General features: G+C 36.4%; 1 protein-coding gene across 4 annotated transcripts in view; it reads left to right on the top strand.

Annotated features, from left to right (window-relative positions):
- CEP135 (centrosomal protein 135) overlaps positions 1-15,283 on the top strand; it is a 69,280-nt gene that overhangs the window by 16,741 nt on the left and 37,256 nt on the right. For all 4 annotated transcript variants that reach the window (XM_045473983.1, XM_045473984.1, XM_045473987.1 and 1 more), the window contains exons 8-12: positions 623-838; positions 4,187-4,252; positions 6,357-6,495; positions 9,570-9,793; positions 14,815-14,967. In XM_045473983.1, the coding sequence (XP_045329939.1) occupies positions 623-838; positions 4,187-4,252; positions 6,357-6,495; positions 9,570-9,793; positions 14,815-14,967 (798 nt within the window). The remainder of the gene's footprint in view (positions 1-622; positions 839-4,186; positions 4,253-6,356; positions 6,496-9,569; positions 9,794-14,814; positions 14,968-15,283) is intronic.

The raw sequence follows: 15,283 nt of genomic DNA, 5'->3' as shown, positions 1-15,283 counted from the left end.
GCATTCTGTCTGTGTGTCTCTCAAAAATAGACATTAAAAAATTTTTTTTTAATTTTCTAGTAACCAGATTAAAATAAAATAAAAAGGAAACAGATGAAATTAATTTTAATAATGTATTTACCTCAGTATATCCAAAATATAATTGCAGTGTGTAATTGTTGTAAAATGTTGATGTTGACATATTTTCCTTTTTTTCTTTTTTGTACCAAGTCTTTGAAATCTTGCGTATGTTTTACATTTATAGCACACCTCAGTTTGGACTAGCTCTATAGTATGCACATGTGGGTGCTGGTGGCTACTATATTGGACAGTACAGTCCAGAGTGATATTATCATTGTAGTGATATTCTTGTCATAATGGTAGAACTCTCTGTTGGGAAAAAGTTCACACAAATTTTTTACTTTTCCTTCCATGCTTAAAAGTTGAATGCCAATGGCTATATATTTTTGTTAAACCACACATTGTTAGTTTCGTGAATCAACAGTGTAAGATTGCAAATGTAAAATACCTCTGGTTTAATTTTCAGTATTTTAAAAAATAGAGTATTTTGAAGTATTTTGAAAGTTGAGTATTTAGGATGATTTTCCAATTCATATACCTGTTAATTACAAATTCAATTTAGGTTGACTTTCTTCAGCAAGCTAATAAAGACCTGGAGAAGCATATACAGGAGCTTATGGAAACCAAGGAAACCGTAACTACTGAAGTTGTTAATTTAAGTAACAAAAATGAAAAACTCTGCCAAGAATTAACCGAAATAGACCAGTTAGCACAGCAGTTGGAAAGACATAAAGAAGAAGTGCTTGAGACTGCTGATAAAGAACTTGGGGAAGCAAAGGTATGTCTAGGTTGTGGGAGAGTTTCTTAATTCTTCTAGAACATAGTGAGCTTAAGCCCTTTGATATCTGATTGGGTCTTTTGGTTTGGTTGTTTTGTAATTCAGGTTTTTCTGCTGTCTAAATTTGGGTGTGTTTCTGAAACACGCTTTTTCTCAGGCTAGCTCTCCAGACTTTGTCCTTTTTTCCTTCAAGATTTTCATCTCTGTTCTTTTATCTCTGTGTTGTGAGTGAGCTTTGGAAGTTTGTCCTCTATGTCATTTTGTGCTCATGAACCCTTTAAAAGTATTTTTTGAACGATGTATATCCTTGCACATTTTTAGTTGGTAGCTAACATTTTTCACCTTTAAGTTTAAATAAATACGAAAGGGGGCAGCTGGCTGGTGCAGTGGAAGAGCATGCAACTCTTGATCTCAGGGTTGTGAGTTCAAGCCCCACATTGGGTGTAGAGATTACTTAAAAATAAAATCTTTAAAAATAGTAATTAATAAACAGATTAAATAGATACAAAGGATATAATTTCCAACCTACTGATCTCTTAAAACTGTTACATTGTTCTTTTAAATATAGCTAGTAGAATGTAAATGACCCTTTCTTCTTGAAATCTCCAGTTTTATCCTCTTTTAACATATTTATGCTTGAATATCTTTTCGTGATCACCCTATCAAACATCTCTGTAATAAAAAAATACATGAATTGAAATATTTTATTTTATTTATTGACATTTTTTATTTTTAAAAGTGTCCTTTGACTACAAGGTTCAAAGTGTTAACATTTTCCTCCGAATAGTGCTATCATTATAATTATCAGTAATCAATGGATCAGAGTGACAAATACAAACAAATGTTGATAAATACATACTAAATCAAAAAGTAAAATTTTATTGGAAATACATGTCTTAATAAGATATGTCTTATTAATACATATCTTAATAAATATGTATCTTTTATAAATTTCAGATTATCTTTTTGCCTGATGCTTCAAAAGTTTTTCATATTTTGAGACAGTGTGATATGAGATGCATCCTTTTGCTTTAAAAAGTGGGAGAGAGGGTGTCTGGGTGGTTCAGTCACTTAAGTGTCCAACTGTTTGGTTTTGGCTCAGGTCATGATCTCACAGTTTGTGAGTTCGAGCCCTGCATTGGGCTCTGTGCTGGCAATGCGGAGCCTGCTTAGGGTTCTCTCTCTCGCTCTCTCGCTCTCTCTGCCCTTCCCACTTGTGCATATGCATGTAAGTTCTCTATCTCTCAAAATAAATAAATAAAATTTTAAAAAATAGTGGGAGAAAAACAGTTGAGAGGAAAAGTGGGAGAGGAGAACTCATGAGATACCTAGATCACATGCAGGTTGTCAGGTAGATAATTCTTGAAAAGGATTGTATATCCAGATATGGATACACTAAAACTACATGTATACAGTAGTTTTACATAATACTTGGGAAGTCTTCATGTTACCTCAGGAATGGGTATATAATCTAGTTTGAGGACCAGTACGCTACATCACTGAGTCAATTTTATGCAGTGTCATATCCACTAATTAGTAGATTAAAAGGAATGTACTTCAACATAATGAAGGCCATATATGAAAAGTCCACAGTTCATGTCATACCCTGTGGTGAAGATTGGAAGCTTTTCCTCTAGGATCAGGAACAATGCAAGGATGCCTATTCTCACCAGTTCTGTTCAACGTAGTACTAGCCAAAGCAGTTAGGTAAGAGAAAGAAAAGGCATCCAAATTGGAAAGAAAGAAATAAAATTATGTTTCTGTGTGACATGATCTTATATGTAGAAAATCCTAAAGATTTCACAAAAACTTGAACTAATAAGTTCAACAAAGTTGCAGGATACAAAACGCACAAAAATCAGGTGTGTTTTGATATGCCAATAATTAAAATCCAAAAGGAAATTAATAAAATAATCTCATTTGCAATATCATCAGAAAGAATAAAATACTTAGGAATAAACTTACCTGAGAAGGTAAAAAACATTGTTGAAAAGAATCAAAGAAGACAGAAATAAATGGAAAGACATCCTATGTTCATGGATTGGAGGACTTAGTACCCAAAGCAATCTACAGATTCAGTACAATCCCTATCCAAATCCCAATGGCATTTTTTTTTTTTATGGAAACAGAAAAAGATTGTAAAATTATAAAATCTCAAGGGACCCAGAATTTCCAAAAGAGTCTTGAAAATGAAGAATATAGGGGCTCCTGTCTGGCCCAGTTGGAAGAGCCCGTGACTCTTGATCTCCAGATCATGAGTTTGAGCCCCACATTGAGTATAGAAATTACTAAAAGAAAATAAACTTAGAAAATGAAGAATATAGTGCAGTTTTAATTTTGTTTTTGTGATTCATGTTTCATTGCGACAGTCCTGTATCTCATTCCTCTCTTTCTACCTCCTTTTGCATCTTCTATGCTCATGCACACAACATACTGAATATAGCTTCTCAGGTCCCATTGGCATTGGTCAAGAATGATAGCTTGGCTCACAAAAGATTCCTTTTGGGTCAAAATATTTTAACATTGGCATTCAGTGCTCTCGCTCTCGTTGGTAGTTGCAGGTGGAAAGATAGGAAAATTAGGAAATGATGGTGCCATAAAAGAACCCAAAAATTACGGTTCAAGGAAGACCCTACAAGCATGTAGGCAAAATATTTTTTAAGTGGTCGTCTTGTTTTAGATGTTATAAATAGCTCCCTGTAAGCATTCAGGATACCAAGAAATTAAAGAGAAGCCTGAATGTTGTCTCCTCTTCACTGAAATTGAGGCTTAAAACGGCTAGAGCCTCGGGGCGCCTGGGTGGCTCAGTCAGTTAAACGTCCGACTTTGTCTCAGGTCATGATCTCAGTTTGGTTCACGGGTTCGAGTCCTGCATCGGGCTCTGTGCTGACAGCTCAGAGTCTGGAGCCTGCTTCGGATTCTCTGTCTCCCTCTCTCTCTGCCCCTCCCCTGCTCACCCTCTCTCTGTCTCTCAAAAATAAATAAACATTAAAAAAATTGAAAAAAAAAGTAAAACAGCTAAAGCCTCTGGGCACATGGAGTGGTTCAGTCGGTTAAGCCTCTGACTCTTGATTTTGGCTCAAGTGATGATCTCATGATTAGTGAGATAAAAGCCCTGTATCAGACGCTGTGCTGTGCTGACAGCGTGGAGTCAGCTTGGATTTCTCTCTCTCTCTCTCTCTCTCTCTCTCTCTCAAAATAAACTTTAAAACAAAACAACAACAAACAGCTAAATCTCCCTGGTGAGAAGGATGACTAGTTGAGAAATGACGGTCTTATTTGCAGTGTGACTTAGTGATAAGTATTCTTGACTTTCAGGTCTGTACTTAGTAAGTTTTTTATTCCTAGAAAGAGATTAAAAGAAAGCTTTCTGAAATGCGGGATCTTGAAGAAACAATGGCAAAACTTCAACTGGTAAGTAGTTATGTTGAATTGCCAGAACTTTTGGTAATAAAATTTGTGTGCTTTATATTGCATATATTTTTTAATTGAGATGTAATTTACACATTATATTCACTCTAGTAACAACATTTTCATCACTCCAAAAAGAAATGTCATACCCATTATCAGTCACTCCCCTTTTCCTCTGTTCAGCCTCTGGTAACTACGAATCTACCTCTATTTCTATAGATTTGCCTATTCTGGACAGTTTATATAAGTGGAATCATACAATATATGGCCATTTGTGTTTGGCTTCCTTCAGTTAGCACAGTGTTTTCAAGGTTCATGCTTGTAGCAAGTACTTCCTTTTTATGGCTGAGTCATATTCTTTTGAATGGATATATTTAATTTTGTTTATATTTTTGTAATTCTTTAATTTCATATATAGTAGATTGCAAGTTAAATTCAAATTTGGAAAACCTGTTAGGAATACTCTTTTAACTACTTCAGGACTTGTCAGTTTAGTAATATTAAGACTAGAAATTGATAATTACTTTAAACATTGTTGACTTTTATTAAAGTACTCAGTCTTGGGGTGCCTGGCTGGCTCAGTCAGTGGAGCATGCAACTCTTGATTGTGGGGCTATGAGTTTGAGCCCTGGTTTGGGTGCAGAGATTACTTAAAAATAAAATTTTAAACAAAAACACTCAGTCCTCTTTTAAAAAGCTTTGTTTAGTATTATAAACCATTTTCCTAGATATTATTTGTTCTGATAGTCTTCAAATGAAAAAAGTAGTAATCATCACAGCATAAACCCAGAAATAGCATAAAGTTCTGTAGTCCAGAACTGACAGAACGTCTTGCTTACAGGTGGAAGGTCCTGGGTGGTCACCCAAAAGATGATTGGGGATTTTTTTAAATAGCCATTAAATGGGATGAGTTTCTGCTAAGATTAGAAACTGAGACTAATCCAAGTTTTTTCATTCTATATACTCTTTTATATGTATATGTGTGTGTATGTATATATACACACATATACATATGTATATACATATACACACACACACACACACACGTATATATACATACAGACACATATTTCTTATATATACAGTGTAGCAGCAATGTTCTGGTGGCTTAAAGCAAATTAGAAAATGAAACTCCCCTCCCACCCCACCCCCCATGGAGCCATTGTGATATGCTGGCACATTGTAGGTGCTTGAATACTTGTTGATTTTTATGTGCTCACTGTGAATCGCAGTGGCTTCCTTTTTATTCAACTACAGGTATTTAAGTCAATACTGAATAATTGAATTAACTAAACCTGCTAGATGTTGTCTACTCTTGAATCTCAAAGATACTGTGAAATTCTCCCATGAAGTCAATAAACAGAAAGTGGATGTTTTGGTGATTTTTTACTAACAGGGTCATGCAGAGATTTTTGCTTTTGTTCACTACTGTTGTATATACACTATAAACAGTCAAATGTGATTCATAATGCTTGTCTGAGAATTCTGACCAAGTTTCAGTAGTATTGGCTGACAGTAAGATGCTGTAGTTATTTTCTGACCTTTTTTATTTTTTCCATTAGTGCTATATTATATATTTTTAAGGTAAATATTAATGAAATTAACAGCTAACATTTATTAAGCATTTTCCATGTGCTAGACACTGTGCAGAGTGCTTCATAGCCTTAGTTCCATCCTCACAAGTGAATCTTTGGTGTCCAAGTACTGATCTTATCCCCACTGTGCAGATGAGGCAAAGAGAATGACCAGCATAATTACTGAGACATATGATAGACACACGAGCACTGTGTCTTTGTTCTGCCTTCCTTTAAAAATAAAGTTTTAAAACTTTTTATTCATTTTAAAAAGTAGGACAGTATGCTGAGCAAATGAAAACAAAATTTAATAACTCTCAGAAAGGAGCACTATTGACATTTGGGTTTTATGATCCTTTTAGCTACAATTGACAATTAACTCTAGTTGAAACTGTATACTTGACTAACTGAAAATGTGTGTCTGTGTGTATGTCAGTTACTCTTAATTTAAGGTACTACTAAATATTTATTTTAAGTGCTATGATATTTTATAAGGTTGTTAGAAATCTTAATTATAGTATTAAATTTTGCAGGAATTAAACTTATGCCATAAAGAAAAGGAGAGACTGAGTGATGAACTCCTTATAAAATCAGACTTGGAAACTGTTGTTCATCAGCTTGAACAAGAAAAGCAAAGACTTAACAAAAAAATGGAAAGTTTTGCAGTTACAGGTAAAATATAAAATGTTAATAACTTAAAAAGTGATTGTGATTTCCTCCTGAGGCATTATTTTTTCTTAGTAGATTATCTTTCTTTCATTCATTCAATGAATATTTGTGGAGTGCTTGTTATATACCAGAAACCATACTAAGTGCTGTAAATACAGTGAAAAATCTCTGTCCCTCAACAACCTTACAGGATTCTTTTATATTTTTGACTAGTTGGCACAAGGAACCCTGCGTGAATATTTTCCAGTAGAAGTATGCCCTTCTTTGAGGCAGATTATAGAATTAATTAAGACTAAGAGGAAAACTTCTGAAATAGTGAAAAATTGAAGGGCAGAATCTTTATAAGGAAATATACTTGTATCACTTGAAAGAACACATTCATTCTCTTTCTCTCTCTCTCTCTCTCTCTCTCAGTAGGGTAACAGCACTAAATGAGTTGGTTTAGGAAACACCTAAGAATTCATCCACTCACCCATTCATTCAAAATGTTTATGAGCTTGTTGTGTGCCAGGCTGTTTCAGGTACTGGGTATATGATCGTAGTGAACAAAATATACAAGGTTCTGCTCTTGTGGAGCCTTTGTTAGTAGCACATAAATGAAAAAGCCAGTTTGAGATGATAAGGGGTAATAAAATAGGGGGAGATATGCTAGAAATTGACTGGCCCAAGGTCTCAGAGACAAGACACCAGCCAGATGAAAATTTGGGGCAGAGTTTCCCAGGCAGAAGGAATGGCAAGAGCAAAAGCCTGATGCCCTCAAACTCCATGTGTCTTGGAAAGTAAAAGAAAGCCAGTGTGCTATATTAAGAAGAAGCTATATCCTAGGCTCTTTAGCATCCAAGTGGATAATCTATTTGACCCCTTCTCTCCTTACTGGCTGTAAGCCTTGAGCACATTACTTAACCTCTCTATGCCTTAGTTTCCCTGTCTATGGTGTTAATGATGGTACCTACCCAAAAGATTGTTGTGAGGATTAAATGGGTTAATACATTAAAGTGCTTAGATCTATATACAGAAGTTTGCAGTTTACTTCCTTTCATAGCTAGCCATGACCTGTCATTTCAGTGTGATCTTTCGAATACATGAAACCCCCTATTTCTCTGTTGTGAATGCACCCCCCCTGCCAAAAATCCAGGCACAAGTCAACCAAAATATTTACCCTCTACACATTTACACATGAACAGTTAACCACTGCATGTGTATGCACCAGACGCATCAATAGCACTGTAAATTAGATGGTCCTGAATCTCAGCTGTGCACTCAATGATGTATGGAAATCTTACTCTGTATTTCTTACCACTTGATTTCCTACTCTCTGCAGAGAACATTTCAAATGTTTTCCATTCTCAATAAGGCTGTGACTCTCATTCTACTTCCCATTTTGAGTAGGCAATCTTCAGGTTCCCTAAGAGAATGGAAGCCATCAGGGAAGCCTTCTGTCAGTTTTCTGTCCCCAGATCTTAAACTGTCTGTCATTATCTTCCCTCATGTTACTGTGGAAGTATGTCCCTCTTAGGAAAGGCCACTGCCTCCATCTGTTCTCTGGATCTCTAATTTTAAAACTTTGCATATTAATAGTCTCCTTTCCATAATTTTAGTCTGTTCTGTTTTTGTCCATTGGCATTTAAACATGCTCACCCTGATATGTCTCCTGAGGCAAGCGAAGCAAAAGAAAAAATAAACTATTGGGATTACATCAAAATAAAAAGCTTCTGCATAGCAGAGGAAACAGTCAACAAAACTAAAAGGCAACCTGTGGAATAGAAGATATTTGCAAATGACATATCTGATAGAGTTAGTATTCAAAATATATTAAGAATTGACAAAACTCAACACCCAAAAACCAAATAATCCAGTTAAAAAGTGGGTAGAAGACAGGAATAGACATTTTTCCAAAGAAGACATACAGATGGCAGACAGACACATGAAAAGATGCTCATCAGGAGTACCTGGGTGGCTCAGTTGGTTAAGTGTCTGTCTGACTTTGGCTCAGGACATGATCTCATGGTTCATGGGTTTGAGCTCCACATCAGGCTCTGCACTGACATTGTGGAGCCTGCTTGGGATTCTCTCTCTCTCTTATCTCTGTCCCTCCCCCATGTGCATGCACTCTTCTCTGTCTCTTTCTCTCAAATAAACTTTTAAAAAAAGAAAAAAGATGCTCATCATCACTTACCATCAAGAAAATGCAAATCAAAACTACAATGAGATATCATCTCACACCTGTCAGAATAGCTGAAATCAACAACACAAGAAACAACGGGGGCTGGTGAGGATGTGGAGAAAGGGGAATCTTCTTGCACTGTTGGTGGGAATGCAAACTGGTACAGCCACTGGAAAATAGTATGGAGTTTCCTCAATGGTTAAAAATAGAACTACCTTATAATCCATCAATCACACTACTAAGTATTTACCCAGAGAATACAAAAATACTCAAAGGGATACATGTACCCCGATGTTTATAGCAGCATTACTATAATAACCAAATTATGGACAGAACCCAAATGTCCATCGACTGGTGAATGGATGAAGACGAGGTGGTATATCTATACAATGGAATATTAGCCATAAAAAAGAATGAAATCTTGCTGTTTACAACAACATGGGTGGAGCTAGAGAGTATTAAGTGAAATAAGTCAGAAAAACAAATACCATATGATTTCATTCATATGTGGAATTTAAGAAATAAAACAAATGAGCAAAGGGAAAAAGAGAGGCAAACCAAGAAACAGACTCTTGGGGCGCCTGAGTGGCTCAGTCAGAAGAGCATGCAACTCTTGATCTTGAGGTTGTGAGTTCAATTGCCATGTTGGGTGTAGAGATTACTTAAAAGTAAAATCTTTAAAGAAAGAAAAAAGAAACAAACTGATGGTTACCAGAGAGGAGGTGGGTTGGAGAATGGGTGAAATAGGTGATGATGATTAAGGAGTGCACTTGTCATGATGAGCACCAGGTGATATACAAAGATTAATGATTTTTAGTAGCTTGTATTCTAAAACTTATTCAAATAATTTATTTGGCTAATTGTACAATTTATATCCAACACTGTTTTAATATTTAACTACTTGAACTTACAGAAAGAGAACTTACTCTGGAAGTTGAAAGGATGAGGCTAGAACACGGAATAAAACGTCGAGACAAGTCACCCTCTCGTTTAGATACGTTTCTGAAAGGTATAGAAGAAGAACGAGATTTTTATAAGAAAGAGCTGGAAAGACTCCAACATATAATACAGCGAAGATCTTGTTCTACAAATTATTCTACACGTGAAAAAATTCCAATATTTAAAACACTAGAAAAGGTAATACCGCTTTTTAAAGATGATTAATAGGCAAGAGTGAATTTTTATGAGCCAGCTTTTCTGGTGTTATTATTGTATTAAATATAACTTTATTCACACTTGCTTTTTAAAAGTTTTTCTTAATTTTGATTCTTATTTTCTTACATGACCTATATCCTGTAGGGACACTGCATTTATTAGGAAAACTACTTAAGAACAAAGTATAATCTACTGATTTTTGGAAATTAAGGAAAGATTGAATAGTTCTTTAAGGGTGTAGGGTAAGTGCATGGACATCTGGGCTTCCAGAAACTGGAACCAGTAATTCATGCTACTGGACATTTCCTTTATTTCTATCCTTTACTCTTGTTATCAGCTGCATTTTCTTTCTGAAAGCAAAGTGGCTTTGTCCACATGGCAGACAACATGGCTTCATACTATTCTCAGCCTTGGACCAGTCAGGAAGGTGGGTCACGTTGTACACACCAGACATCTTCCATGTTAACCATGTAGCAGGACAAGGTAGAGGGTGGGAATAAGTGTGGGGCAGATCATCCCATTTGTCTACTACAACCACATTTACAAGTTGCTAGTCTAAAACTAGGTAAAGTTAACCATGTTTCATGAGAGGTTAAAATTGTGTATGTCTCTTTTAGGTCTCAGTTATTTTCAGTGTTTCATGAGTATAATTTGAATTCTTCATTGTTTTTTTTTGTTTTTTTTTTGTTTGTTTGTTTGTTTGTTTTTTTTTTTTAAGCTTTAGAGCTATAGGAGTCCTGGAGGCTTATGATTCTAACATTATTTACACACTATATAAAATTAGGGGAAGTTGGGATTAAAGTTAAAACTCAAAACATTTCATTTCAAATGTTTAAAAATATCAAGTCACTGTGACATATACATGAAAATAATAGGTTAAAAAAATTCAGACTTGGCTGAATTTACTTGTTTCATCATCTTTTTCTTGAAGATCCTGTGTCTGTTGTTGAATGGTTTTGGGTTGGTTTATGATTAGACTCTGTTTTTTAACCTTATTGGCTAATGGCTGAATTTGATTTACTGGTGTCAGTAGAAACACTATTCTATGTTATCTGGTACAAGTGGAGGGAACTGGTGGGAAAACACTGTAAGTTAATTTATGTGTTTACTGAGTTGCTTTTTAAACCCCATATATACTTAGGACTCAGAAAAAATAAATCACTGAATTGATCACCTTCATTGTGTAGGAGAATCTTCCTGCAAAATGGTTGATTAGTTTAATCAAGCATTTATTAAATAAAACTGAGTAGGAAAATATCTGAAGGCTTTTAACATAATTATTTGATTTAATTAACTCCTTGATAGGGATTCACAATTGAAAAACAAGAGATACTGGTTTAGGAGAGACTTTTATCACCTTCAACTTATTTTCTTAAAATATTCTAGTGTTAACTGACTCAGATAAAGAATTCATTTTCTAAAGTATTCAGAGCATTTTGGAATTCTAATAATAAGTTGCAAGAATGGTAGGGAATTGTGGGTGTGTATGGGAGGAGGATAAAACAGTTGTGATGCACAGTTCTGTGCATCTGCACCTCAACTTGGGTATTTTCAACATGTTTAGAAACTACATGGCAAACAACAAAGACCTCACTAAAGCTGGATTTGGTACAAGCTTTGAGTTTTCAACTCCTGCTTTATGGCTCACTGTTACGCACAGTTTCTTGGGATTGCAGTAACTTGGGAAAAAATTGCTATTTTTAATATCAGTGATCTTTGTCAAAAATACACCTGTTGATTCTCTGCTGTCTGCAGGGTGGGCACTGCCTCCTCTCACCTTGTACTCACTATGGTTCCAATTGTGAGTTTTGAGTATATTGGTAGTGGAAAGGGCTTTAGAGTTGGAGGCCTGATAGAAGTTACAACTCTACAGACTGTCTTTATGACCTTGGATAAGTTCCCTCACTTCATGGAACCCCTGTTTCCTCATTTACAAAGTGGGGAAGTACATCAGGTCTAGATACAAAGTTCGGTTCAGTTGAGCAGACACATACTGAGTGCCAGCTATGAATTAAACACTGGACATGAGATAAAGAAGACATAGTTCCTATGCTCGTAGCATTTAGTATTTTGCATGTGTGTGTATGAGCTTGTGTATGTGTGTGTTAGGAATGATGGAGTGGTATAAGGGCATTATTAACATTTATGAACACAAATATAAATACCTGCATATTTATGTCCATACAGGATATATTTAGAAAAGAGCTAGAGTTCCTGCTTAAGAAGGCCAGTCAAATGAGTGGATAAAGATGTATACACACACACACACACACACACACACACACACACACACACACACACACAGAGGAATATTACTCGGCCATCAAAAAGAATGAAATCTTGCCATTTGCAACAACATGGATGGAGCTAGAGTGTATTATGCTAAGTTAAATAAGTCAGAGAAAGACAAATACCATATGATTTCACTCATATGTGGAATTTAGGGAATAAAACAGATGAATATATGGGAAGGGGAAAAAAGGAGAGGGAAGCAAACCATAAAAGACTCTTAACAAGAGAGAACAAAGTGAGGGTTGATGGAAGGAAGTGGATGGGAGATGGGCTAAATGGGTGATGGGTATTAAGGAGGGCACTTGTGATGTGCACGGGGTGTCACATGTAAGTGATGAATCACTGAATTCTCCTGAAACCTGTATTACACTATATGTTAACTAGTTAGAATTTAAATAAAAAATTTGTGGGAGGGGGAGAAGGCCAGTCACTAAAGTTAGAGAATTTATACGTTTTACCTGGTACCATGGTAGGCACTGAAGTTATGGTGAGTAAAACCAGATACCTACTATGTCCTTCACAGAGCTTACATTTTAATGGTAAAGATGTACTTTAAACACATAATCATATTAATAACTTTATAAGCTCATTTATAGTGTTAGTGAAGAAAAGATACAAGAAGGTTTCATAATGGTCTACATACAGGGAGATCTAAATTAGATTGGAGGGGCACTTGGATGGCCTAGTCAGTTGAGACTCTGACTGACTCTTCATTTCAGCTGAGGTCATGATCCCAGGTTTGTGGGATTAAGCCCCACGTTGGCCTCCATGCTGAGCGTAGAGCCTGCTTAAGATTTTCTCTCTTTCTCCCTCTGCACCTCTCCCCTGCTCATACTGTCTCTCTCTCTAAAATAAAAATAAAAATAATAATATAAATAAATAAAAAATTTTAGATTGGAGAATCAGAAGATTCCTTAGAGAAAGTCACCGTTAAGCTGAGACCAAGACAGTAATAAAAGTCTTTTTTTTTTAATGTCCCAACTTTCTTTATAACCAGACCCCCAGCTCCTACCCCACCCCAGATCTTCACCCGAGCTTTGGGGGAAAAGCTGGATGAGCAGCAACACTTTTGCCAAGCCCAGAGCTCAGAGAGATATGCAGAGTGAGCCCCTCACTTCTGGACTTTTGCCCTAGCCCGCTGAATTTTGTTGGCCGTGGCCCCATCTGTGGCTCCAGTGCAGTGGGACAATACAAGGCTCAGCTCTGCTTCGTTCTAGTGCTCAATGACCACATCTGCAGAACTGTCAATCTTTATTCACAGAGTTCTCCTTTTTTAAATTTTTTTTTTTTTTTCAACGTTTATTTATTTTTGGGACAGAGAGAGACAGAGCATGAACGGGGGAGGGGCAGAGAGAGAGGGAGACACAGAATCGGAAACAGGCTCCAGGCTCCGAGCCATCAGCCCAGAGCCCGACGCGGGGCTCGAACTCACGGACCGCGAGATCGTGACCTGGCTGAAGTCGGACGCTTAACCGACTGCGCCACCCAGGCGCCCCAGAGTTCTCCTTTTTTAAAATCTATGTAAAATACCTCCTTTCTGTAAGATATTTTTATGTAGATATGGTTAGGTTACAGAGTTTCTCTTATACTTATCTAAGCCTTAATTAAGCCCTCAAACCCTAATCTGCTTTTGTCCTGTAAAATGTCTTGTCTTTTAAGTGTCCAGATAGTTAATCTCATCCATTATCCCTTGATTTTGCTTGTTTAACCAAAAGGATAACTTATTTCCAAGTGGCAGGTTAGGGGTACTTACAGATACCAAGTCTACATTGGACATGGTTATGTGCACGGTAGATAGTGAGTGACATAGATCAGAATGCTTTCCAGTGTACCTGATTATCAGATTATCCCTACGTGGGGCTTCTGCAATTAGTACCTAAATGCTAAGATATCTTAGATCCCAGGTCGACATTTATCACCTTTATTTTCCACAATAGTGAAGATAGCGGGTCTTTTGCATTGGACTAGAATAATAGGCATAATCCTGTTTTAGAAATGTTAGAAGTAGTTGCTTATTTGGTGAACATCCTTAATGTATACTCCTCGGTAGAAATACTTATATTTATCTCATTGCAAAAATAGACCTCACATAGGTTGGGGCTGGGACAGGTGGGGCGGTTGGTGTAGCTGGGAAATTGATCTTAGATTCAGTAAAAAAAACAAAACAAACAAACAAACAAACAAAAAAGACACTGGGGAATGTGCTAGGCTGTAATAGTTAACTTGGAGTGGGTAATAGGCACACACATACCCTCCTAGTCCCTCCCCTGGAGTGGGTTGTAAACTAGTGGTTGCCAACAGTTAGTTAGCATGCATAATCACCTGGAGGGCTTGATGAGCCATAGTTACTGGGCCCTGTGCCCACAGTTTCTGATTCAGTCTGTCTGGGGTGGGCCCACAGAACTTGCATATCTAACAAGTTCCTAGTTACTACTATTATAAACAACTCCAGGAGAAGGACAGTTGAAGCATCTGATGGGATCTGATCAAGTGGTGTCATTGGCAGTGGAGTCCCTTCCTAGGCATTTGAAGGCCAGGAGATTTGCCCCAATACTGCCTGCACTCTCATCTTCTGTTCTCATTTTAGATAAAAAAATTGTGTTCTTTTATCTGTTAGCATTATTTAGTCACTGTCATTACCAGCATCCTGTGACAACCATATGGTGATAATTATAACAAATGATAACTTCTGTTTTTAAATTATGTTTCAGGGTGATTACAACTCAGAAGTTCATCTGATCACAAGAGAAAGAGATGAACTTCAGCGTATGCTGGAAAGATTTGAAAGACATATGGAGGATATTCAGTCCAATGTTAAATTGTTGACAGCAGAAAGAGATAAACTAAGTGTCTTATATAATGAAGTAAGAAATTGATTAAGCCAACAGATTCTATAGAATAGCTTAAGGGAACCAGTGTAAATCTTTTAAATTACTGTAATATATGGACCTTGTGATATTTCTTCATAATTAGAATTATCTATTATTATCATCCTGTTCCTAAAGCAGAGATTTCTATTATTCTTTCATATTTATTCTCCTTCTCTAGTCTATGTGTCAGGTCTGTTAGATAGTCTCTTCTAAAATTACCTAGAACAGGTCTTAGCCTGATTCTGAGCCAAGTTTATCCTTGGGATTCAGACATGTTAATAGTCTGTCAAACAGTGGGTAGCACCCATGA

The sequence above is a fragment of the Leopardus geoffroyi genome, chromosome B1 (assembly GCF_018350155.1).
Source record: "Leopardus geoffroyi isolate Oge1 chromosome B1, O.geoffroyi_Oge1_pat1.0, whole genome shotgun sequence".
Lineage (NCBI taxonomy): Eukaryota > Metazoa > Chordata > Mammalia > Carnivora > Felidae > Leopardus > Leopardus geoffroyi.
The sequence above is the reverse complement of the archived record's forward strand: the minus strand, read 5'-3'. Positions and strand labels throughout refer to the sequence as shown.